Source organism: Pagrus pagrus, assembly GCF_965226575.1.
Source record: "Pagrus pagrus genome assembly, chromosome: 5".
Taxonomy (NCBI): domain Eukaryota; kingdom Metazoa; phylum Chordata; class Actinopteri; order Spariformes; family Sparidae; genus Pagrus; species Pagrus pagrus.
The window spans coordinates 27,628,962-27,651,203 of NC_140189.1; the positions used below are offsets into that span (position 1 = coordinate 27,628,962).

Below are 22,242 nucleotides of genomic sequence, written 5' to 3' on the forward strand. Positions count from 1 at the left end.
CCACTGGACAGCATTAGGACAAAGATTAAGATCTGATTTTGGAGAAAGATCAGTACACACCCTGGTTAGACGCCAAGAAGTGCAACATGTCTCGTCCTGATAGGGTTACAATCATGTGCTTCTTTTAAAGGTGGCCAGATCAAGTATCAGGAGGAATTCAATTCATGACGCCCCTTAAAATACAAATGAACATCCTAAATCCTGCCTAAATCCCTATGAACCCGTCTGGGTGCCTTTCGCTTTTCTGATAATAAATAGCAAGCATATGGAATAAAATTTTAAACACACTTTAATTGGCAGAGATCTGGAGATCACTTGACTGTGGTAGTAAATACGTGGAACAGGTTTGTCACTCTGATGAGTGGTCAGACACTCACTCCAATTGCAGTCAGATGAGACTTGGCAGGAGATAAAAAGTAAATTTAGCAGGTGGGACTAATCTACCTCCCTAAAGGTAACTCTGGTTGTTTCTCTGCAGGAAATCACTTGTGAAAATGTTCTGCTGAACTATCAATTAATGTTAAATGACACCGGTAAAGCTCCCGACTTCACGTCTATCACTTTTCAGCAAGCGTGCCTCGCTTGAATTATTGTCAGGAGGTCAACTTTCTCAGCTGATTTTGGCTCGACCCCAATTACAACCTGGGAGATGTCTGCAGGTCTAAGCTTACATTGGACACAAGAGGCTGCCAAATAGCTTCCTTAAGCAAAGCGACTGAGGACATGAGCTGCCAGGACGCTCTGTAACGTCACCCGTCATAAATGAGATTACATTTCAAAACCAGACAGGAGATTCACTCAGTAGGTTTGTGTTTATTTCTCTTTTTCCCGATAAGGTTCCTGTGTTCAGGGAATGACATTCTGGTGAGGGGCCAAAACAAAAGCAGACAAAGCATGGGCCAAGTGAAGAGTGCATAACAGTTTCCGCCCGTACAACTAGTACAAAATACTAGTTGGTCCCTATAAATATAGTGCAGCATTTAAGTCCTTCCAAATGTACAAGATATGTTACAATTAAACTTCACAACATGAACAGTGGACATACAAAAACAGCTTAGATGACTTTCTTGAGCTCATCGTACAAGACGAGCACGAAGGCGCCACCCATGCCTCTGAGCACGTTAGACCAGGCTCCCTTGAAGAAGGCCTTGGAGCCCTCGTCACGCACGATCTTCCTCCAGCAGTCAAGGGTGCCGCTGTACATGATGTCGGCTGAGGGGATGAACAGAATTACAAAAAGGAGTCACAACTTTATTCTGCTAACACAGCAGCAAAAACAGGACGTTATGCTTTGTTGTGTTGTCTTTATTACCTCCTTTGCGTCCAGACTGCATCATCATGCGACGACGGACGGTGTCGAAGGGGTAGGAAACAAGACCAGCGACAGCAGTGACGGACTGAGCAATCATCCAGCTGACAAAAATGTGTGTGTTCTTGGGGTCTGGAAGCATGCCTGAAAGAGAAATGTCAATCAAGAAGGTTAATTTAACTCTCAAAAGGTGAATAAAAGCGACTAAGACTGCCTGTTAATTAAAACTCACCCTTTGCTGTGTCGTAGACACCAAAGTAAGCAGCTCTGTAGATGATGATGCCCTGTACTGAGACGCTGAAGCCCTGGTACAGACCCTTGATGCCATCAGACCTGGAGATCTTCGCCAAACAGTCTCCCAGGCCTTTGAACTCACGCTCCGCACCAGCTTTGCCGACATCAGCGGCCAGACGTGTTCTGGCGAAGTCGAGGGGGTAGACGAAACACAGCGACGTGGCTCCGGCGGCGCCGCCAGACGCCAAGTTACCCGCAAAGTATCTCCAGAACTGTTTGTGCTTGTCCACGCCGTCGAGGAAAATCTTCTTGTACTTGTCCTTGAAAGCAAAGTTGAGGGCCTGAGTGGGGAAGTATCGGATGACGTTGGCTAGGTTCCCTCTCCAGAACGAGAGGAAGCCCTGCTCTTTGGGGATACGGACGACACAGTCGATGATGCCCTTGTACTGCTGGTCAACCGCGATCTGCTTGCTGGCATGTTGAACCTGTAATTAAAGCAGAGATGAGGACAGGATGAAGGCAGGAGAGCAGATAAAGTTCAACATGGCCTCATTCTGAGCATCCACCTTTCACCTGTTAACCTAACCTATGTTTGCTTGGTGAGGACACACTCATGCGTCTGTGTGACAGACACATTTGTAGCCATGTGCCAGAGTACTACTCTGATGGCATCCATTCAACAATTCACAGCCCCACCTCCTCCTCCACCTCCTGCTCCTGCTGCTGAGCCCAGGCCCAATGCAGCAGAGGAAAGCCATGTCGCAAACCTTGCTCTGACCTTGCCTGTTTGTTGTGAAGCCAAACTACAGACCTGTCATGCAAGATGAGCACTTTTTTTAAACACCATAGTCACAGTGGACTGTCATGTCTGCCTTTTAATAACACACTTCATTTAAGCTGGGGTGAGACTGCAGCCTGCTGGCCGCTGGATTACGTAACAGGTCTGATGCACCTCGATTATGCACATTCATGTGAGCCTGCAGCAAATCTCAGACAGAGCTGATTCACCATGTTTGGACTCACTGTTTTCCACTCACAAACAACGCAGCATCTCTACAGTCACTTTTTTTTCCTATCGCGATATCTCTTTAAACTCACTCTCCATCACTTAGAAACTTCTAGAAACATCAGCAAGGAGAGGCTTTCAAACTGCGGCAACTCCAGCTTGTGTCGCAGATACGAGAACTAGCATCTTATCACCGGCTGTGACTGATGAAGTGTCATCAGACATGAGGTCCACACTCACCTGGAGGAGAAGCTTCACCCTCTCGATGGGGGCTACAGCGGTTTTGGAGATGGCAGCGGCGATACCACCCGCCAAGAAGTCCTTGGCGAAGGAAATAGCTGTCTCACTCATCGTCGGATGTTGTCAACTGCCGTCCCGCGCACTTCAAGTCGGTGGGGTTTGCCCGTGGAGTTGAAATGGCCGACTCCAATCCAACGGAGAGGGGATTTAAGGAGGCTGACCGCGAGAGAAGCCGTGAACTTCGACTCTCGCGTCTCATTGGTTGGCTGCTGGAGTAGTGGGCGGGGCGAACGGGGTGTCCGGAGTCCGATTGGATGCTCTCCATCGTCGCTCATGGCAACGCCAACTGTTAACTCTCCAACAAGAGAAAGTTGGTAAATAAGTTGTTTAGATGTTCTGGTTGAATCACATCTCTACATACACTCATTGTTTACTCTTGTGCTGTACCGTTTGGACCGGGTGGCACTCAAGGTCGTGTCAGATGTCACCTTTGAAGCAGCTGTGGCCTGAAGGATATGGTGGATAAAGGTCAACCCATCTGTTGATGTCCTTTGGCTGTCACATAGTTTCCCACTGTATGGAGAAGTTCATGATTCAATCAACCGACTGATCCCATGCAACCTTCTGTGTCAGCAAACTTATCAGACCAAATATTAAGTCAGCCTGATTGAAATTTGGCAGATACACTTTTAGTAGACATTAAGTGGCATTAAGAGGAGTCATGCACTAAATTAAATGTCCGAAGTGAAGAGAAATAACACTTGTTGTAACACACTAAACCAAGACAGAAGAAATTGAGGAGGTAGTACTCCAGCTGTCTGAGGGGCAGGTGGCGGAGAAAACTAAAAAGGGCACCAGCTGCATGCAGTGGTGCCCCAGGTCCAAAAGCCTTGTTAAACTCAGATTTAAAATATAACTACTACAACTTTGTAATTAAAGTTAACAGAGAACTACTAACTTTTGAATTACTGAGGCTGGAGATATACTGTTTTTTAGAGTACGTGTTCGCATAGACAACCGGCTATGTCTTCAACATAATTGTTCAGAAATGGGTGAGGTGAGGGTGGCAGGGATTTGCATTTCGTTTAAAACAGGGCTAACAACTTGAAGGTGGGTCTTGAATTGATGAGGCACTGTAAATACTCTTCCTACTTTGTACACTCAGTATTATTGAAGAAAAAACGCTGACAGGGCTTTTTGTTTTCAGAAAAACTTTCCACCATTTTCGCTCCAACATTTGTACTGACTCCTGACTCCAAAGAGGGAAACTTTTTTTTTCAAACATGGAGGCACTGGTGGGAAAAATCAATGCATTTATGGTGAAACAGACCCAAACCCTCGTTAAGATCAAAACTGTTTCATCATGTGACTCAGATTTGAAATATAACTATTAAAACTCTGTCATTAAAATCCACAGGGAACTATTAACTTTTGAACCTGTAAGGCTTGAGATATACTCACTTTTTAACTACATATTCCTGTAGACAACCGGCTATGTGTTGAACGTACTTGTTCATAAATGGGGCTTTTCCATCTACATGTGCCGCCTTTGCTTGACTCGCACGTCAGCCCCGGGATGAGGTGAGGGTGGCAGGGATTTGCATTTCGATTCAAACAGGGCTTGGGCTGATGATGTGCTTCTTTCGACCAGTGGTCAAAGGACCAGCTGTAAATACTCTTCCTACTCGGTATACGTACTCAGTATTATTGAAGAAACACCGCTGACAAAGCTCAGCTAATTTGGTGATAAACACGTTTCATCTCCTTTCAATTCTTCACAATAAAAGTTCCCCAATATAAGTTATAAAAGCTTGTATTATGAAGCACCAAAAACAGGAAATGTGGGATTTTCACTTTCAGTAACTTACCGCCCGTGCTCTGTGGCCCCACACAAAAGCTCAGGCGTCTGATGACTGGTGGACAAAAATCACCATGGGCACCGTTCCCCACATCATTTTACGTGTTATTTTTACATGTTTTAGCTTGTCTTAAAAAAAAAAACTGCTCGCTGTTACATTCCTACTCACTTCTGACTCCCAAGAGGGAAACTTGAAAAGCACTGGTGAGAATAATCAAGGACTACAAATACAACAGAACACGTGTCAGTGAAAATTTAATGTCGTAAGCACAGTCCTTGCATCACGCTGTTAGCACCTGTACATGATTGCGCTTAACTTAATCGAACTTATGAAACATTAAAATCTGACATTCATTATACATAAAAAATACAATCTATCATACAAGTGGAGTAAAACAGCATCTCAGTCAATGTGAATAAACTCTGGCACAATCTGATGTAAGCCTCAAAATAAATAGTTAACGCTCAAAGGCACATGACATTTGGTTAAAAACAGTCACGGAAACAAGTTATGGATGAGTGAACCATTCATAAACAGTTAATACTGTAAAGTTAGAATATTCTGAAAGAGGTAGACCTTTACTGACAGAACATGATGTAAATGTAAAAGTATACCTGATATGAATACATGAAACCGGAAACACAATGTTATGTAATTATTACAGACACAAGCCTCTGAAGTATTTCAGTCCAACAAATATCTCGTTTTGCTCTTCAAGTGAGGGTCATCAGTCAGTATTTGTCCTCAAGACATCATGTGCACTGTCACCATTGGTTTCCAAAAGACGACGCCCCTGACCCAAAGTTCCTGTTTTTCAAGTAGCGCTTCACCTCTTGCAGCTCGTTCGGCCCGAGGCTCTGGTCGACCCCTGGTGCAAGCTTGTAGCTCAGTGGTGAGACGATGTACCCGTTGCGGTAAAGGCAAACCTGCTTACACATCTCGAAGCAGGTGTAAAGAAGGCCGAAGTAGGGAACAATCTGTGAAGGAAGACAGGAGATGGAGATGAGTGCGGGGCTCAAGACAAACTGATTACACTGGTGCGCCTAACTTTTTCATTTAGGGGCACCAGCACAATAATACATTTTAATTCAATTTCTTCGCAGGAATAAAAGGTGCAGATACAAATCACAGCACACTCAACAAGAAATGGTGATAACCTCAATTGTTTCAACGATAACATGAAAATTTTAGGCGCGCCAGTGCCACGATCAATATTTTTAGTTGCACGTGGCAGATTTTTGGGTGCATACGCGACCAAAATAGTTGCACCCTAGTGTATTTCAGTGTGATGCCTCAATCGCTGAATTAAAACTGCCAAATTTTCAGGCCAACCGGTGCAACCAATCAACATGTTTAGTTGCACTTGATTTTTGGGTGCATGTGCGATAGTCGCACCCTGTATCCCTTGATTGTATTTCAGCGTAATGCCTCACTTTAGGGATTAAAAGCCCAGAAGATCCACACAGAGAGGGTTGTAGTCTGGTTTTAGTATCACTAAAAGTATCTTTAAAGGGTAACTCCACCGATTTTAAACATTAAAGTGCGTTTAGAGATCTTGGGGAGTCCTACTGCATAAGTGAAAAAAGTAGTATAATGCCTTTTGTGGCTCCAGAGGATGCTGCATGCAAGATGAGAAATTGCCTCCAGTGATGTCACCCAGTTGCATTGTGGGTAATGTAGGCACCAGAGTTTGAAAATGAAGAAGAATGTGTGGAATGAAAAAGGTGATATCTCTGGTTCTGCTGTTTCGATATAGATCTTTTTTTTTCTTCTTTTTTTAAACATTGCCCACAATGCAACCACAGACTGACATCACCGGAGGCAATTTATCAGATTGCATGCAGCTTCCTCTGAAGCAACAAAAGACTTTATACTTCCTTTTCAGATGTGCAGTAGGACTTCCCAAGATCTCTAAACGCACTTTAATGTTTTCTTTTTTTAAAAAGTTTGTAAATTAATGTTTCTACAACTTTCTAAATTGCTTTATTTTAATTCAGCTCCTCATTACATTTGTAAATTAATGTACAACTATCATGACGTTTGCAGCTGAAATAGGAGAGTGGAGCATGCTGTTCCAGAGACAGACTCTGCTCACCTTGCTCGTGATATTCATGCTATGAATTACGCACTGAACATTGCTTTCCATTCCCCACCCCCCCCTCCTCACTCTCCCTTTCGAGTAGGCCATGGGTTACATTTCTGTCACTCATGTTCCTAAGCACGTGAGCTTATCTGTGACAGCAGTAGACCAGTACTCTATCTGTATGATTGATGGAGAGTACAGTTTTACGAGTTATTACAAATAGATATATCAGTGAAGTCGTACCTTTATTGTGTTGGCTGCGAGGCCGTTCCACAGTGAGAGGACACCCTTGTTTCTCACAACTTGTATGAAACAGTCTATCATTCCACTGAAATGGACGTCTACTCCACCTAGATGGGGAAGACGGGCACTCTGCGCCTGAGGAGGGATTGAAAGTGAAAAGGAACGACAGTGAATCAGCAAAGTTTCTGATTGTGTCTTTAAATTCATAAACATAAAAGGTCAAAAAACAAAGAACTGCAATTTTGAGGAAGTGTTTTGCTTATAAGACACAGTGAAGAGAGGGTGACACTGCTGCTCTATTCAGTGATCAGCAGGGTGTTATTAACTCTGATACGTGTCAGACCTACTGATTTAATCAGCTTCTGTTATAGAAATGAAACTGCGCAGTTCGGTATAAAGTACAATAAGCAACACAACATTACAAATAAGCATATATACACAATAAAAACAATGTTGTGCTATAGATGAGAACTTAACTTAACCAGTTAACAGTGTCATATAATGATGATGGTTAACTGCATATTAAAACTCACGAGGCTCGTCCTGTATGAGACATTAACATTGTGTCCTGACAACTCTACAGGCTGACAGTCATGTGACGGAGGAAAAGTATCTTTAGAAGTTTCAAGGTTCCCAGAGGAACACACAGCCAGAAGGGTGTTGGACTATTCAAACAGCTTAATTTGTAAAGGAAACATTGAACTACCAGTGGGTTAAACAATACTTAGCTTAAATCATTACCCTAAGCTTCTGCAAACACCCTTTGCTGTTTTACGGTCATCCATTCTCCGCCTGACTTTTAATGTTTAACTCTGAGGCGCAGAAACGAGCTGAATCCCTAAATTAAATAATTATGTAACATAGTTCCTCACGGTAAGGTGACATAGCTGTGGACATACACATTACTCTCAGCTCGCCTACTGTCTGATAGTTACCGACTATCTTTAGAGAGCTTATCTATAGCTTCTGCAGACCTGGGACACATTCACATTCCCAGCTGCTGTCGAATCTTGTGGTAGCTAATAATAGGATGATTTTACCGGATGTAGTATTCTGTCCTTAGCAGCACCATTGTTACCCATGTGTCATCTAAGGTGAACGTAGTGCAGACTAATGTGTTTTCCTGTATCCTGACTTTATAAATACAGATGATATGGAGGTCAATGAGAAAAACGTAGGACTGAGAATATTTAGATTTCAGAATTTAAACTGTCCATGTTCCCAAACATTGAGAGACTAATAATTAAAGAAGTAATTTAGGTACACTTCTACTGCCCTCTTATGGACTAAAGGTGGTAAAACAGTGAGCAGACAGAACCTACTACAGTCAACTTGTTTTGTTTAGTTATTTTGAAATATATTGGGTAAAATAATGACTAATAATGTATAATAAATATGAGTAAAGTAGATTAATCATTATTTCTTCAGTTTTATCCTTATTCGGGTTGCAGCTATATACCGTTTTAACAGTATGAAAATTGATTTGCTTATATATGGTATTGAATTTATTAGTGTTATTAAAAACTGACTAATTTTAAAAATTGCTTAGCTGACCTATTATTAGACAGATGGATTAAAACAGGAAACCTTGATAAAAAAATATATATATTCTGTATTTGTCTCCATGTCACTTTTTCGGTGTCACTTCTCCTCGAAACAATAACCTACATGCAGAAGTCTTCTTGTGGGAAATTACCTGCATCTTCCGCTTTACAGTTTCAAAAGGGTAGGAGAGGGTTTGGGCCACTCCCGCTGCCAAACAGCCATTAATGAAGTTCTGGAGGGGAGTGAAGCGAAAAGGAGGCTCCTGCCAGATCTTGTCCACGTTCATGTGGACCACATAGCACCCGACAGAAAAGGGGAAAGCACCTGTGGACAAATGAAAGGAAAGTTAAAGCCAAATCTATCGTTGATGAAGTGTGTAAGGCCCACTATTTCTTTGAATCAATCAGCTCGTATAAATACCGACTTCCACATTTTAATAAATGAAGAGCAGAGCCATTATAGTGGAATTAATATCTTGTATCTTAAGCCCGCCCTTAGGAAATGAAATAATTTGCATGCATAAGCAAACACACCCAATAAAGTGAGAGAGAAGCCCCTGTAGAGAGCGAGCAGCCCTTCGCTCCCGTAGATCTTTGACAGTGTGTGAACTACACCGATGTACGTGGGCTGTCTGCAGTTCTGGACGATGAGCCTGGTTTCTGCCACCTCCAGAGGGTACGTGACCAATGCAGCAGCAACGCCAGCCAGTCCACCGGCCAGTATGGCTCTCCACTGAGAGATGAAGCCCAATTCATCCATGTGAAGGTGGACTATCCTGGACACAGAGGAAGGCAAAATGAATAAGACTGAATTGTTGTCAGTGTTTTTTTTTACAAACCAACTGTGCACCTGACTGTCCTGTAAGCAGAAAATCTCTTTGTTGAGTCAATAAGTCGACAAATTTGGGGCTTAATTATATTTGATATCAACAGAATTTGGGAAGGAAAAAAACCCCCATCATCCCTTAATCTATTGATGATTTTTAAGATTGGTTGATTGGTCAAAGAGATGTCAAAAATAGCAAAACGATGACACACTGACATCTTCAAATAATTTGTTTTATCTCACCAGCAGTCCAAAACCAACAATGATCCAATTCACAATGATATAAAACAGAGTAAAGTAGCAAATCCTAGCATTTTGGGGAAGAATAGTTACATTTTTTTCTCCCTAATAAACAACTTAAATGCTTAATTAATCATCAAATCAAGTTGACAATTGATTTCCTGTCTAATGACTAATCATTTCAACCCTAAATTGAATATCTTTTTTGAGGATTGTTTGTTGGACTAAAAAAAAAATTTTTAGATGTCACTTTGGGATCAGGAAGATTATGATGAAGATTTATTTCCATTTTCAAGCATTTTATAGACTATGATTAATCAGTTATTCAAAAAAATATATTCATCACCAACGAACACATTAGCCGATTGTTAAAAATAACTGTTAGCTGTAATCCTACTTCAAGATAAGCACTTTATGGTACGGTCGCCTTCATAGTGTCTATGTTTTCTTTTTAGTGTTTTGATGTTTTATATGCGCAGATTCATAAACATTAACTCTATCAAAACATTTTAAAGGTCAAGAGCCAATAAATAACTCAGGTCACGTGTGTGTGAATAAAGGAAGTGCTTTCTTTTCCTGGAACACGGTGTACATTACAGGACAGAGGTCTGCATGCTCAGGATCCTGCAGTGTTTACAACACACACACACACACACGTGTCCTGAGGCATCACAGTGAGAGTGAACCTACTGACTGCAGCAGCTTTACTACAGACAGCAGATTACTGCCCCTGGATTACTGCAGTCAGGTGAGGCTCCTTGCTGCCCTGTGTGTTTATGTATGGGTCATTCTTCAGTACATTTTAACCTGCAGTAACCCAGCAGGCTGTGTGAAAGGGATGTGTTTGACCTGAGTTAAGCCTCTCAGGCAATGCTTCCTCTCATGAGTGCAAATGTTATAGGTCCACTAGCTGCACGGCTAACAGCAGCTTCATGTAGCAGTCATTAGCGGTTATTCTGGTGATATGGTACCCACTTTCTGTTTGGAGTATGAACAATTGTTACATACTGCACCTTTAAGTAAATAATACAAACTCTAAACTCATTAGTGGCATTTGATTTATTTCCCCAGGTCCCCAGGACACTGTTTGAAGCTACAAAAGTGGCAACCTAGAAGGGTCCTGCTCATATAAACAAGATAAAACAGTATGAAATTGTGTTGTTGTTTGAGGACAGTTTCTTTATGAAACTCAATCAATGAAGATTTTTCTCCCTTCTGATCAATATGTATTCCTCAAAACTACATATTTGCACCTTTAACGACTAATCATTTGATTAGATTTATCACAGAATTAAATGCCAATGACAGTAATCTATCTAAGATTATTATTAGTGATTAATTTGATCTCAGGTGACTAATCCTATCAGCTAATGCTCAGATTGTTGAGTAGGCTCTCTGTACACAGGCGACCTGTGAGACAACACTCAGGGCACCACCTGCCCACACACGTCACACATCGACCGAGCCAAATACTGCCTCCTGATTGGCTGAAACCGGAAGGTGCGCCTCGTGCGGTTAAACAGGAAGTACCTCTTTAGCTGAAGTAAACAGACAACTGAAACTAATACTTTCTGTTGATTTAAGCCGCCAAACAATAAAAAGTAAACACGATAATCACGTTTTCGTCAGACGAAGTCCATATGTGTCATCTCATCTACTCTTTTTTACAATTCTCAACACGCTAATTAGCTAAATACACGTCAGCTGACCGAGTTGGCTAACAGGCTAATTAAATCAAACTAGCATAAACACAGAGAAAACAGCACACGAGATGTTTTAAAGTCAGCACAGTGTGTGACAAAACAACAACGTCCACATTTAGATGAATCCTTACTCACTTCTTGTATGTTGTGAGGTGAACTGCGGTGTAGGGGAACAACCGAAGACAAGAAGCGAGGTTTCCTTTCCAAAACGCCCGAAGTCCCTCATTCTGGTAGACGAGGAGGAAACTTTGCCAGAAACCTCTCTTGGAGTGAAAAGTGCCCACCTGACTCTTAATTTTGACCACCTCCAGGGGCGACGTGACGGTTTTACTGAAAAATCCGGCGAAACCGACACACATGAAGCTCTGAGACCTCGTCAGTCTGTCGTCTTTCTTCACTGAGGCCATCACTGATCGGCCCTGCTGTGAACCGTCCGCTTCCTCCTGCGATGACTCCTGTTTTCTTCGAGCAGGACTGGATTTGTTTACGCAGGTTAGACATCTAAATATAGAGGCCCAGGAGGTGTCAGTCTCCTGTCCTGTCCAGCGGTGTTATGTGACAGAGCTGGAGGTGAGCTGGAGGGACACCTCAGGAGGACTAGAGGGCGCTGTTTGACCTGGTGTAAAGCTCAGCCACACCTTTAAATACATGATAACATAGTACAGTGCAGTGTGTTGGGTGTGTTTGGAAAAGTTGTGTTACTACATTTCACCTGACCATGCATTATATTTTGTATCTCAAACTATATAATAATTTCCTAGATGTAATATTTCTTGCTGACTTTTCGGCTACTACAAATCACCACTTCATCCGAGACTGTACCGCATCGCCAACACAACTACCTGCCGCCTACATTACCCACAATGCAACGTAGCCACTGAGTGACATCACTGGGAGCAATTGATCAGATTACATCCAGCTTCCTCTGGAGCCACAAAAGGCTTTATAGTACTTTTTTCACATATGCAGTTGTACTTCACAAGACCTGAAAATACACTCTAATGTGTAAAATCGGTAAAGAGTTACCCTTTAAGTACAACACTGTTGATACACTGTACATAAACTGCTTGCCTGGTATTTTTTAGATGAATTGTACTTGTATAGTTTCTATTTTTATTTTTATTCCTTCTTTATTTGACTTAAATTTCTCTATCTGTAATTATTTCTGTTCTTGTGCTGTTACAACACCTGCAGTTTCTCTCTGGGGATCAAAAGTTTAATCTTGTCTTATGTTATCGTATTACTACAATATAGAAGTATTCCCTCACAGGTAAAATACCTACATCAAAGTCTTAAATTGCTTACTTTATTTATTGCTGTTAATCCATGAACGTTGCATCATATTATCATATTGTGTCATCTGCAAAGTAAAAAGTAACTTTAGCTGTTAAATAAATGTTGTGTTGTCAAAGTACAGGTGACATAAAAATGGAAATAGTCAAGTAAATTACAATAGCCTCAAATTGTGCTTGAGTACAGTACTAAGGGAAATGTTCTTGATTATTTTAATTCACATAAAACATAAACACACGAGAACCTGATGTATGAATGTGTATGACAACTTTAAACATTTCAAACCATATCTATCAGTATTTCCTGTGCACAAATAATCGCAATTAACTCAGATTAATGTTGAACAGTTTCACTTTATTTTTAACGTGATTTAAAGAAAATATGGCACTTTTTACTTTAATATGTTCATAAATCAGATGGCGTTGACGTTGTTACACCAGAAAAAAAAAGAAAAAAAACACACCAGAAAGATTTCTTAAATTGGAGGTCAGTCATAACTGCATCAATTTATTTGCCATTTGGATTCAGAGATAACAGGAGGAGGAAGTGAAACTTGCAGTCAAAGCTGCATTTGTTTATCTTTTTTGTCACTGACCTTACTTCCTGTAGATAAGAATCAGTGAAGTCGATGAACAACAGCTGTAAGAGAACAGTCTTCATATTTTCAGCTGAACACTAGAGGGACCTCTTGAGGACCACTTTTCTGAGAACCAAGATTTTTAGGGAGCGTTTGAATCACTTTGACCCAACAGGTGGCGCAATACTCCAACTTTTCATTTGTCTTCATGGCAACTAGGGGTGAACGAACAATTAGAGAATCCTACTCAAACAGGATTTTGGCCTTAAACTGCTCAATTAAAGTTACAAAAGTATGTTTGAGGTTACTGTAAATAACAGAACTTTACAGTTAAAAGCCCATTTTTTATTCTATATTTTTTTGCATTAATATATTTTTCATGCTCCTTTGAGAGAAAGTATCTGTCCTTTATAATGAGAGTCTTGATACAAATTTGCATGGCATGACTTTACTTCATTTGGGAGAACACCTTAAATGAATCTCATGTTCAGTGAGTGAAAAGAGGGGAGAGGTTTTAGAGGTTTGGTTCAAAACAAACAATAATGTAATATCCCCTTTTTCCTCCTTTGTTTTTGTCTCAACTCTTTCTTTTTATAGTATTCATCAGGTCTAATTCACTGTACCACTGTATTCATCAGGAGGGATTTGTTGTCGCTGTCTTGTTTTCTCCTTGTCTTGGCCTGCCAGGAGCGCCTCCCTCCCCTGCCGGGCTGACAACCTCAGATGCATGTGAGGAGCCCGTGAATCTGTCTGCGGCTGGACCACTTGGCTCCTTCACAAAAGCTTTGTGGAATAACAGAGGCAACCAGAGGAAATGACAGCCTGGTCACAAGAGGTGCTCTGGCTGCGTACTCAGAGGTGAAAGCACATTTAGATGCAGTGGAGGTCAATGGAGGTTACTTATTAATGTGCAGCCTCTGAAGTGAGAGGTCATATTAACTACTCGGCAACCAGGCTGCTATTTTAAAGTTCAGGGATATTTGAATCAAATCAGTACAACTTTCTTTGATCTCACTGTCATGTGTGTGGTTTGAAATGCACAAGATACTGTGACGTCTCTCTTTAAAGATAAGTGGTGTGATGCTGTATCTTATCAATTAATGCTTCAGCAGTCACTGCCACCCTGTCTCCTCTGTGTCCTTCCTCTTGCCCTCACACTGCCTCTACCCACCACTATTTGTATAGAATACACATAGAGCACTGCCCTCTTCCTTTATGTATGTCCCCCTCCTGAATGAGCACTTCCTCCACGCAGCAGAGCAGTGCGGGAGCAGCCCTGCGTGCCTTTGTGTCTCTGGGACTGGCACGTAGCAGTAGGTGTAGGCTGGCTGAGGCATTGTCATTCTCTGGATGTCATGCGCAAGTCAACCCTTGATCTCCCACTTTGAAGTGCATTGCTGGAGGACCCGAGAGAGCGTGAGCGAGTCAGCAGAGGGCGCCCGACAACCAGAGGCCTGGGCCGCTGTCATCCCCTCACAGACTGGTGCAATAAAATTCTCACCTCATTATCTGAGACAGTCACATCACAGGCTTGTGTTGGCCGGGGAGGGGAAAGGGAAGAAAGGGGTGGAGGTGGAGGTGGAGTGGGGGTGGGCGACACCAAAGTCTGTCTGTATGTGAGTGTGTCTTTTTTTTTTAAAGGCGGGGGGTGCACTGGTGAGAAAAATCAGGCATAAGTACATTTCACTGTGGCACCATGTTCACACCTCTGCCGACCAGGCTCAGGCCAAACTGCCGCACTCCCCGGCTCACTTCACAGGAACAAGAGACTTGTTATGCATAGGAGGCTATTTTGAATTAATGGTTTCTGTGATGGGTTAAACTGTGAAAGGTTGTCAAGGTTTGTTAGGAATAGTAAATGCAATTTTGCACCTCATTACTGAAAACAGTCTGTATTACAACAAACACTAAAAGTAGTGTTATCTCAGCCCTGCAGACCAGTAAATGTGCTCAAACACAGAGTATTAAGTGTAAAATCTGCTATGAATGTGCAGCCTTAAGGGGTGAATTTGTGTAATGATGCATCCATAAATTCTTGGATTTATTTTACCCTATGTGGAGTGACATTTTCAGTTAAAAAGAACAGCTGTGGGCGTTACCAAAAATGCCTTCTGTGACTGTGTGTAGGCATGGGATGATATGATATGATTATCCTTTGCAGTTCACGATATTATCCCAACAATCATCGTAATATTCCCAAAACTTAAAAGGGGCACTGGGGTCCGCCACATATAAACAAAGTGAAACAGTATTAAATTGTGTTGTCCTTTAAGGTCAGTGTGTTTATTCAGTTTATTCATTCATGAAAACAAAGAGTTTCTTTATTTAATTTAAAATGCTTTAAAAACATCAGAGATCACTTAAATGCTACATTTGAGGAAACAAATATTTTTACCGCATCACAGACAGGAAAAAACATCTTTTTTTTGTGAAAAACAATCAAAGAATTTTAAATAAGTCATCACAAATCAGAAGGTCTTCCTGCTCCTATGATGAATAAATAAATGCTGTAATGTAACCTCATCGTCGTTTTTCAGTTTGGACTCTGTAGTATTTAAACACATCTGATTTAACTTGTTTTGTTGGGGATACAATGTGCAAGCCATGCCATGCAATTTAAAATAAATCATGAAACCAATATACAATAGAGCTGTACATCAGTGGGCTACACAGCTTTTTCAAATAATTCATGACAGGAAATTCAAGTTTATCTCAATAAACAATTATTCCAATTAATGAAAATTCCCCACGATCAGCTTCTTCTGAGTTTTTAAAAAAAATGTATTTAACTGTGAGTGAAAATCAGTGATTTTTAAAGATAATTTAATTTGTGCAAAAATGTCATATTGTTTTGCCTGATTTCTATTCGCCGTGTTAAATCCTAACAAGGAATGATGCATCACCTATTTAGTCAGGATGTGGATGACCAGGAGGCCCCATTGTCTGTGAGGATGCAGAGGAGAACTTCTGGCAGCTGGTGTCCCCTTATCTTCCCATGTACAGCCAATAAATCAATATCAAATCTAAGGAACAGGAAGCCAGATGGCCTTCCCACCACAACCCACGAGGGCCAGGGCGCTCTCAGGGCCTCCTCGGCTACTGTACCGCCGGTGCATGCAGCAGCCCTTTGAAGACATACACATTCAACAAGCGGCTCAATGAATGACTAAAGGGAACAAATAAGCTGTTACGACTCTGCTCAAATCAGTGTTTGTGTTTCCATCCACATCAAAGGCCCCAGTCTGTTTGATATGCGGCCCCCACACCTTGATCCGAGCCATGTACAGGTAGAGGGGAGGAGCAGCCCATTGAGAGGAGAGAGGGTCATGTGGCTGCCTCTCTCAGCCCTGGCTCGAGGGGAGTTGACCCAGACGAAGGGTCTGGTGCTGTCTCTTGTTCCCCAGGGAGCTATTGCTTCTTGCAGCCATCACTAGACACATTATTTATTGGGTGGCCTATTGATTACGTGCTTTTAAGGAATATTCACAGGAATATGGAGCAGCAGTTAGAAAATAGGAAACATAGTGCGCTTACAGATGACAATTTTCACTGAAGTAGAAGAAGCAGCCAGACAGAGTTGTGTGTGATTAAGGCCAGTGAGGTCAGTTACCTAAATACATCCCGCCAGACTCATCTTGATTTCTGTGCAGGCCAGGGGTCAGGTTAAACAGTAGTTTGATTGAATGGCTGTTCACAGGCCAGTGTGAAATGCCAGCTCTATTGCAATGTGAGAGCGAGAGGAGGGGGTTTCACTGGCCTTTGTGTGGCCCGCGGTCTTAGAGCACGGACCCCATTGTTAGAGGCTGACCAGCCAGCCCCTCAGACTCTCCTTTGGCCTGCTTTGTCTCGAGCAGCGTGACCATTTCCTTCATCCAGGTCAGGGCAGGGTCGTGACTTTGGACACCAGTCTTCCCTGCCTGTCTGCTCGGTCTGAATGCATACTCATAAATGCATGCAACGCGCAGACAGATGCACTGTTGTCACGTGTCAGGGTTAAAAATGTGGCTGTGTCGGAGCAGGTTTCAGCCTTTTTGGACAAAGAGGATGACGGCAAAAAGATCAGGTGTAGTCCTGATTGAAAACCTACAACATTAAAAATAAAATAACGAGGTGAAGACCGATATGGATCTTTTGTCTGTGGCATTTTAATTGATCTACACATTTATGATCTGTATAATTTGCATGGTGAGAGATGTTTCACTTGTGTCTTTTTTGCACAGAGCTGAGATAACCTCTTTACTGCCCTGAAGTGTCCGAGTTATGCAACCGTGGAGGTTTAGAAGAGTGGACAGCTCCCTCCTTCTGTCCTGAGGCCGGACCTGCCTTATCATGGCCTGGCCATCACGGTGATAAGAAGAGGAAAGGCCAAAGGGCCATAAGGAACAGTGTGCATGGCTCAGGTCAACAGTGTGAGGAGGCTGGACTCAAAGGGGAGGGAAGGCGGACAAGAATATTATCTGATAAGAATCACCGAGGTCTTTTGATCTCAGAGGGGCTGATCCTGGGCAACAGGGTGTCATGCTGGGTGGACGAGCAGAACGACACGGCAGGTACAAACAAGCGGGCCCTTGAAGATCATCTGGGGCTAAGCATATTTACACAGGGGACACTGGAAAGACTCTGCCGATGCACACACACAAACACACAGGCTTGTTGTCCTCAGGATTTCACACTAGAGTAGCACTGTTAACATGTTTTTTAACCAGAAATCACAAAAAATGCCTTTTTCTGATTTCAGCGATCAGCCAAATCATTGTTATTGTGACAATAATATAAAAGAAAGACAAGTTTGTTTAATGACGCAGCACATCTAAAGCCATGACCTGCCAATACATCCACAGCGAGTCCAGTGAGGAGAAGCTTGAATGTGACAGTGTGGTCTGGTAGGTTTTGTCCCATAAGTCACTGATTAAAAGCCGTCATGTGGAGGCCAGACAGGACCTGGGGCTGCAGTGCAAGCTGTGGCCCGAACCAAATGCCTCGCTGTCTCGCCCAGGGCAGGATGGAGGAGGGACTGTATTGGCCGGAGGGGGCCAGAGGGGGGGGTTAGCAAGCTGCTGCAAAGTTAAAGTGTCCTTGGTTTCCCCATAGCAACAGTTAGAAACAAAAAGATACACAAGTCCTTGTAACTAGAGCATCTATCTTTGTAGGACTTGACAGTTAAAGGATAACTTATATATATTTATAATTGCCGACAAATTCCATAAAAAGACCAAAACTAACAAACATTGTCTGTGCAGCAAATGATGGCAAATTCATCTGTGCAGTGGACCTTTATTACTGTGCCAAAACCTAAAGAAAAAACATGATTTATATGGAGAAAAACATGTATTTGCACCTTTTCTCCTGTTGACAATCATTTCCAAGAAACTAAATCAAAATGTATTATTGGGTGCACCTAAATGAAAAAGTTACACTAGTACAACCAGTTTGAGCCCTGGTATATATTCATGACCAGTTTAAAAGTTTTATTTGATCATTAGAAATGAATGGGCTTCAGGCTGGTTCAGACAGTACTGAGTGATCATATTGGTTGATATTATATTTAATGGGGTTATATTCAGACCAAGCCACTGAGCTCTGCTTTGCTTTAACACAAGCTACACTTGACCAACTTGACAAATAATGATCATGATTTCTTTTATATTTGCCCCTTAGTTCACATCAAGCCAAGACAGAGACAGCAAGGTATCAGCAACCTGTTACATCCACGCTCCAATTAAAAGAATTAAGATGTAAGGGGCCTTCATTATCAGCTCTCTCTGAAGGACTTCAAAGGCGGCGGCGGAGTGAGAGTGCAGCTGCCCTGACGGTGTGAGTTTCTCCTCTCTCACTCCAGAGGAACTTGTTTGTGTTGAGGATGTTTACTGATCCCAGGAAAGACAAACAGCCTCTTTCTTGTTTGGAGGTACCACAGCTCAAACACAGAGCTGTGGGCCGGTTCTGTGTGTGTATGTGCGAGAGCGGGACAGGGCTTCAGGATGTATTGTATTGTTAGGTCAGTGTTTATCTTCGTCTCTGCGTTTTCACCCCACCTCCAAGTTTCCCATCAGGAGTGGACCAGAGTCAGCGCCGTGAAAAACAATTTGCCAAAAGGCCGCCAGATGTCTACACAAAATCTTAAATCGGCACAGTTGTTATTTCTGATCACTTCAGTTTAATTCATTACTATGCCAGCTAGTAGAGCGCATACCTCCACCAAGGCCCCTTTAATTCAATCAAGCCTAATCCAATACCAAACAGAACATATTTACAGTAAATCCGCTAGATCTGGATTTTTATTTGGATTCACATTAAACTGTACTCACTCACAGATATCACCAACCTAAACAGGCCTGATTTTTTTCATCATCTCCATGCATTATTTCCTGGATCTAAACCAAAAGTTAATGGGGGTATATTCACAGCCAAAGACCCATCCTCCATCCAAGTTTTGTAGAAATCTGTTCAATAATTTTTGTGTAATCCTGCTGACAAACCAACAAACAAACTAAAGGACAAGGGTGGAAACATGACCACCTTGGTAACAAACAGCCACGAAACTCTACATTTCTGAGAAATTTCAAGCACCTCAGTTATGATACCTCGTCCAAACACATGGTGTCACTCTCATCTATGCTGACAAACACTGGAGGAAGTCTTCGAACCTCTCTCCAACTGTTCGTTGCTCAGTCCAAATTTAACACTTGATCAGCTGTCGAGTTGTTTTAAGCAATGTTTCTGGTACGCTGAGTCTGACTGTCACCATGCCACGTAAGCACTTCAAGAGATTTGTTTGTACTTAAAAGTCAAAGATCTCTTTGTTGGTCTATATTTAGTTTTTAGAATTGACCCAGTTTAAAATGGTTCGACAAACAGTATCAGAACGAGGTGCATTGTGTAGAGTTTTTCCTGAATCTGAAGACAAGTGAGGCAAATTTATGACTTTAAGCTTTTTGAATAAAACATTACAGATTATCCTGTTGTGAAAAAAAAGCCACACTTTTGGTTAATTTGTAGGTAAGCGTTTGGTGTATTATGCCCAAAAAATAGAGTATATATATTACTTTTTTCTTTTAGACGAGACAGTGGGTTAAGATTAATCCATGTTGCAATGCTCAGTCAATTAGTTGTCAGCTATTAATTAAATCACCAACTATTTTGAAGATCCATTAATCTGTGAATTTTTAAGAAAAAAAGGCACGATTCACTGATTCAAGCATCTAAAACATGATTTTTTTACTCTTGTGACGGAAAGCTGAATATATTTGGGTTGTGGACAAATCAAGACATTTGAATACGTCATGAAGTCACTTTTCAATAGATATGATGAGACTTTCTGTTAATCCTGTAATTCAGTAAATACTAATCCCTAAATTTAGCTTCCTGTGTGTCTTATAAAATATAGCGCAATTGACATCTGTATTGCCACAATGGAGTGTCTCACTCTGTGAGCTTGTATCAGCAAATGTCACTTTGTATTGAGGTTTCCTACCGCGGCTATAAATCCTGGGGGAAACAGGCTTTCACAGGGACGTTTTATGGCACAGAGACTTCCCTTCCTTTCTGCAGGGGGTATGGTGCTTAACACCGTGCCCTCATGTGTCACAGTCCTTTTAACTGGCACGGTCCCAGAACTAGTTGTGTTTTTCTATCAGCATCATCCAGGTGTTCACTTACAGATGTTTTGATAAGACAGGAAGTTTGGAAATGTAGGCAAGTAGAAGTAAGCGAAGAGTGACGATATCTTTAATGCTGCAGTTAATATAGGGCCGTTTCTAATTACTTTATAAAGCCTACTACTGGGTTACTTAAAGGAACGGTTCACCTAAAAATTCAGTTATTATCTTCTCACCCTCATGCTGAACTTCATAGTCCACAAAACATTTCTGGAGCTTCACAGCAAAACAGCGTTCTCTTGAACAGCTGAATTAGATGGGTACTTGTTTTAAAACGTATGAAAACCAACAAATAAATGAAATGTGTCCATACAACTTCGTCCAGCATAATCCAGTCTGTTTCCACCCTCAGTGCGTGGTCGAGCTCGTGCTCCCACTTCAGACAGGGTACGTGCTAATGCTTTAAGCTTAACAGCTACAATTACACCGGACGTGCTTGTATTTGATGTTTAACATTTTATTTTTTTATTTTTTTAAAGATCAGTTTTTGCAGAAGCGGCGTTATGAACCCCAGAGTGTCACCATGTGTCACCACTATGTCACCATGTGATCTATATTGTGAACTGAACGACGAGCTTAAGTTTGAAAGGTATCATCTTCGTGAGAGCAGGCGGTACACCCAGGCTATTTATAATCTCAGAGTTTCTAAAAACAGACTTCCTAAAATAACAGGAAGATACAAAGGTCTGGAAAGAAATGAAAGATGTTGTACTTTATGTGATGATAAATGTCTGGGGACTGAATATCATGTTTTGTTTGAGTGTAAAAATACAAATATCGTTGATAATAGAAAGAAATATGTTTAAACTTATACTGTTATTGCAGACTGATAAGCCAAAGATTGTATGTAAAGTAGGAGCATTTGTGAGTAATGTTTCACCTCTCTTTAAATAACTATTCTGGTTGTTTACTGTATCATTGTTTTGTTTTATGTTTGTACTTCACACCACGATGTAGTGGTCAAGAGTAAATAAGACACCTGAATCTGAAGTAAAAATGTCAGCTGTCCAGTTTTCATTACTGCCATCTATCAATAATTCTAATATTATAGTATTTAATCTGTATGTTAGATGTTTACATGCCTTAAATTACTGTTTTAAAGGGGCACTGCGTAGTTTTGTAGAAGAAATTCAAACAGAATTTGAATTAATGAGGTAATAATACAAACTCAGAAATGTTTTCCATAATTGAATAAACAAGCTGTTCTCAAAGGAAAATAAGGTCCCCAGAACACTGTTTGAAGCTAGAAAGGTGGCAGGGTCCACCACATATAAACACATTTCTTTTTATGCTTAATGAAATAAACAAACTCTTTTTTTTCATGACTGAATAAATAAAACTGACCTTAAAGTACAACTCAATTTCATACTGTTATACTTTGTTTATATGTGGCGGACCCTGCCACCTTTCTAGCAGTGTTTTGGGGA

General features: G+C 41.5%; 2 protein-coding genes across 2 annotated transcripts; both read right to left on the reverse strand.

Annotated features, from left to right (window-relative positions):
- Window positions 1–793: 793 nt before the first annotated feature.
- Window positions 794–3,032, reverse strand: slc25a5 (solute carrier family 25 member 5). The gene is made up of 4 exons (XM_084353693.1): window positions 2,790–3,032; window positions 1,542–2,028; window positions 1,313–1,453; window positions 794–1,212 (listed from the first exon to the last, which is right to left on the reverse strand). The coding sequence occupies exons 1-4, from the start codon at window positions 2,898–2,900 to the stop codon at window positions 1,055–1,057; spliced, it is 897 nt and encodes a 298-aa protein (XP_084209819.1). The 5' UTR covers window positions 2,901–3,032; the 3' UTR covers window positions 794–1,054.
- Window positions 3,033–4,885: 1,853 nt separating this feature from the next.
- Window positions 4,886–11,912, reverse strand: slc25a43 (solute carrier family 25 member 43). Its single transcript, XM_084352800.1, has 5 exons — window positions 11,423–11,912; window positions 9,053–9,294; window positions 8,671–8,843; window positions 6,975–7,109; window positions 4,886–5,625 (listed from the first exon to the last, which is right to left on the reverse strand). Exons 1-5 carry the CDS (start codon window positions 11,692–11,694, stop codon window positions 5,413–5,415), a joined length of 1,035 nt encoding a protein of 344 aa, XP_084208926.1. The 5' UTR covers window positions 11,695–11,912; the 3' UTR covers window positions 4,886–5,412.
- Between the last annotated feature and the right edge of the window lie 10,330 nt (window positions 11,913–22,242).

Coding starts and splice junctions, on each gene's coding strand:
- slc25a43 (XM_084352800.1), bottom strand. CDS start 11,694: ATGGCCTCAGTGAAGAAAGACGACAGACTGACGAGGTCTCAGAGCTTC. Junction 7,110..8,670: donor CTGTAAAGCGGAAGATGCAG/GTAATTTCCCAC, acceptor ATCCCTCCTCAG/GCGCAGAGTGCCCGTCTTCC. Junction 5,626..6,974: donor TCGCAGCCAACACAATAAAG/GTACGACTTCAC, acceptor CTTCCTTCACAG/ATTGTTCCCTACTTCGGCCT.
- slc25a5 (XM_084353693.1), bottom strand. CDS start 2,900: ATGAGTGAGACAGCTATTTCCTTCGCCAAGGACTTCTTGGCGGGTGGT. Junction 1,454..1,541: donor TGTCTACGACACAGCAAAGG/GTGAGTTTTAAT, acceptor TTTCTCTTTCAG/GCATGCTTCCAGACCCCAAG. Junction 1,213..1,312: donor GCAGTCTGGACGCAAAGGAG/GTAATAAAGACA, acceptor TCATCCCCTCAG/CCGACATCATGTACAGCGGC.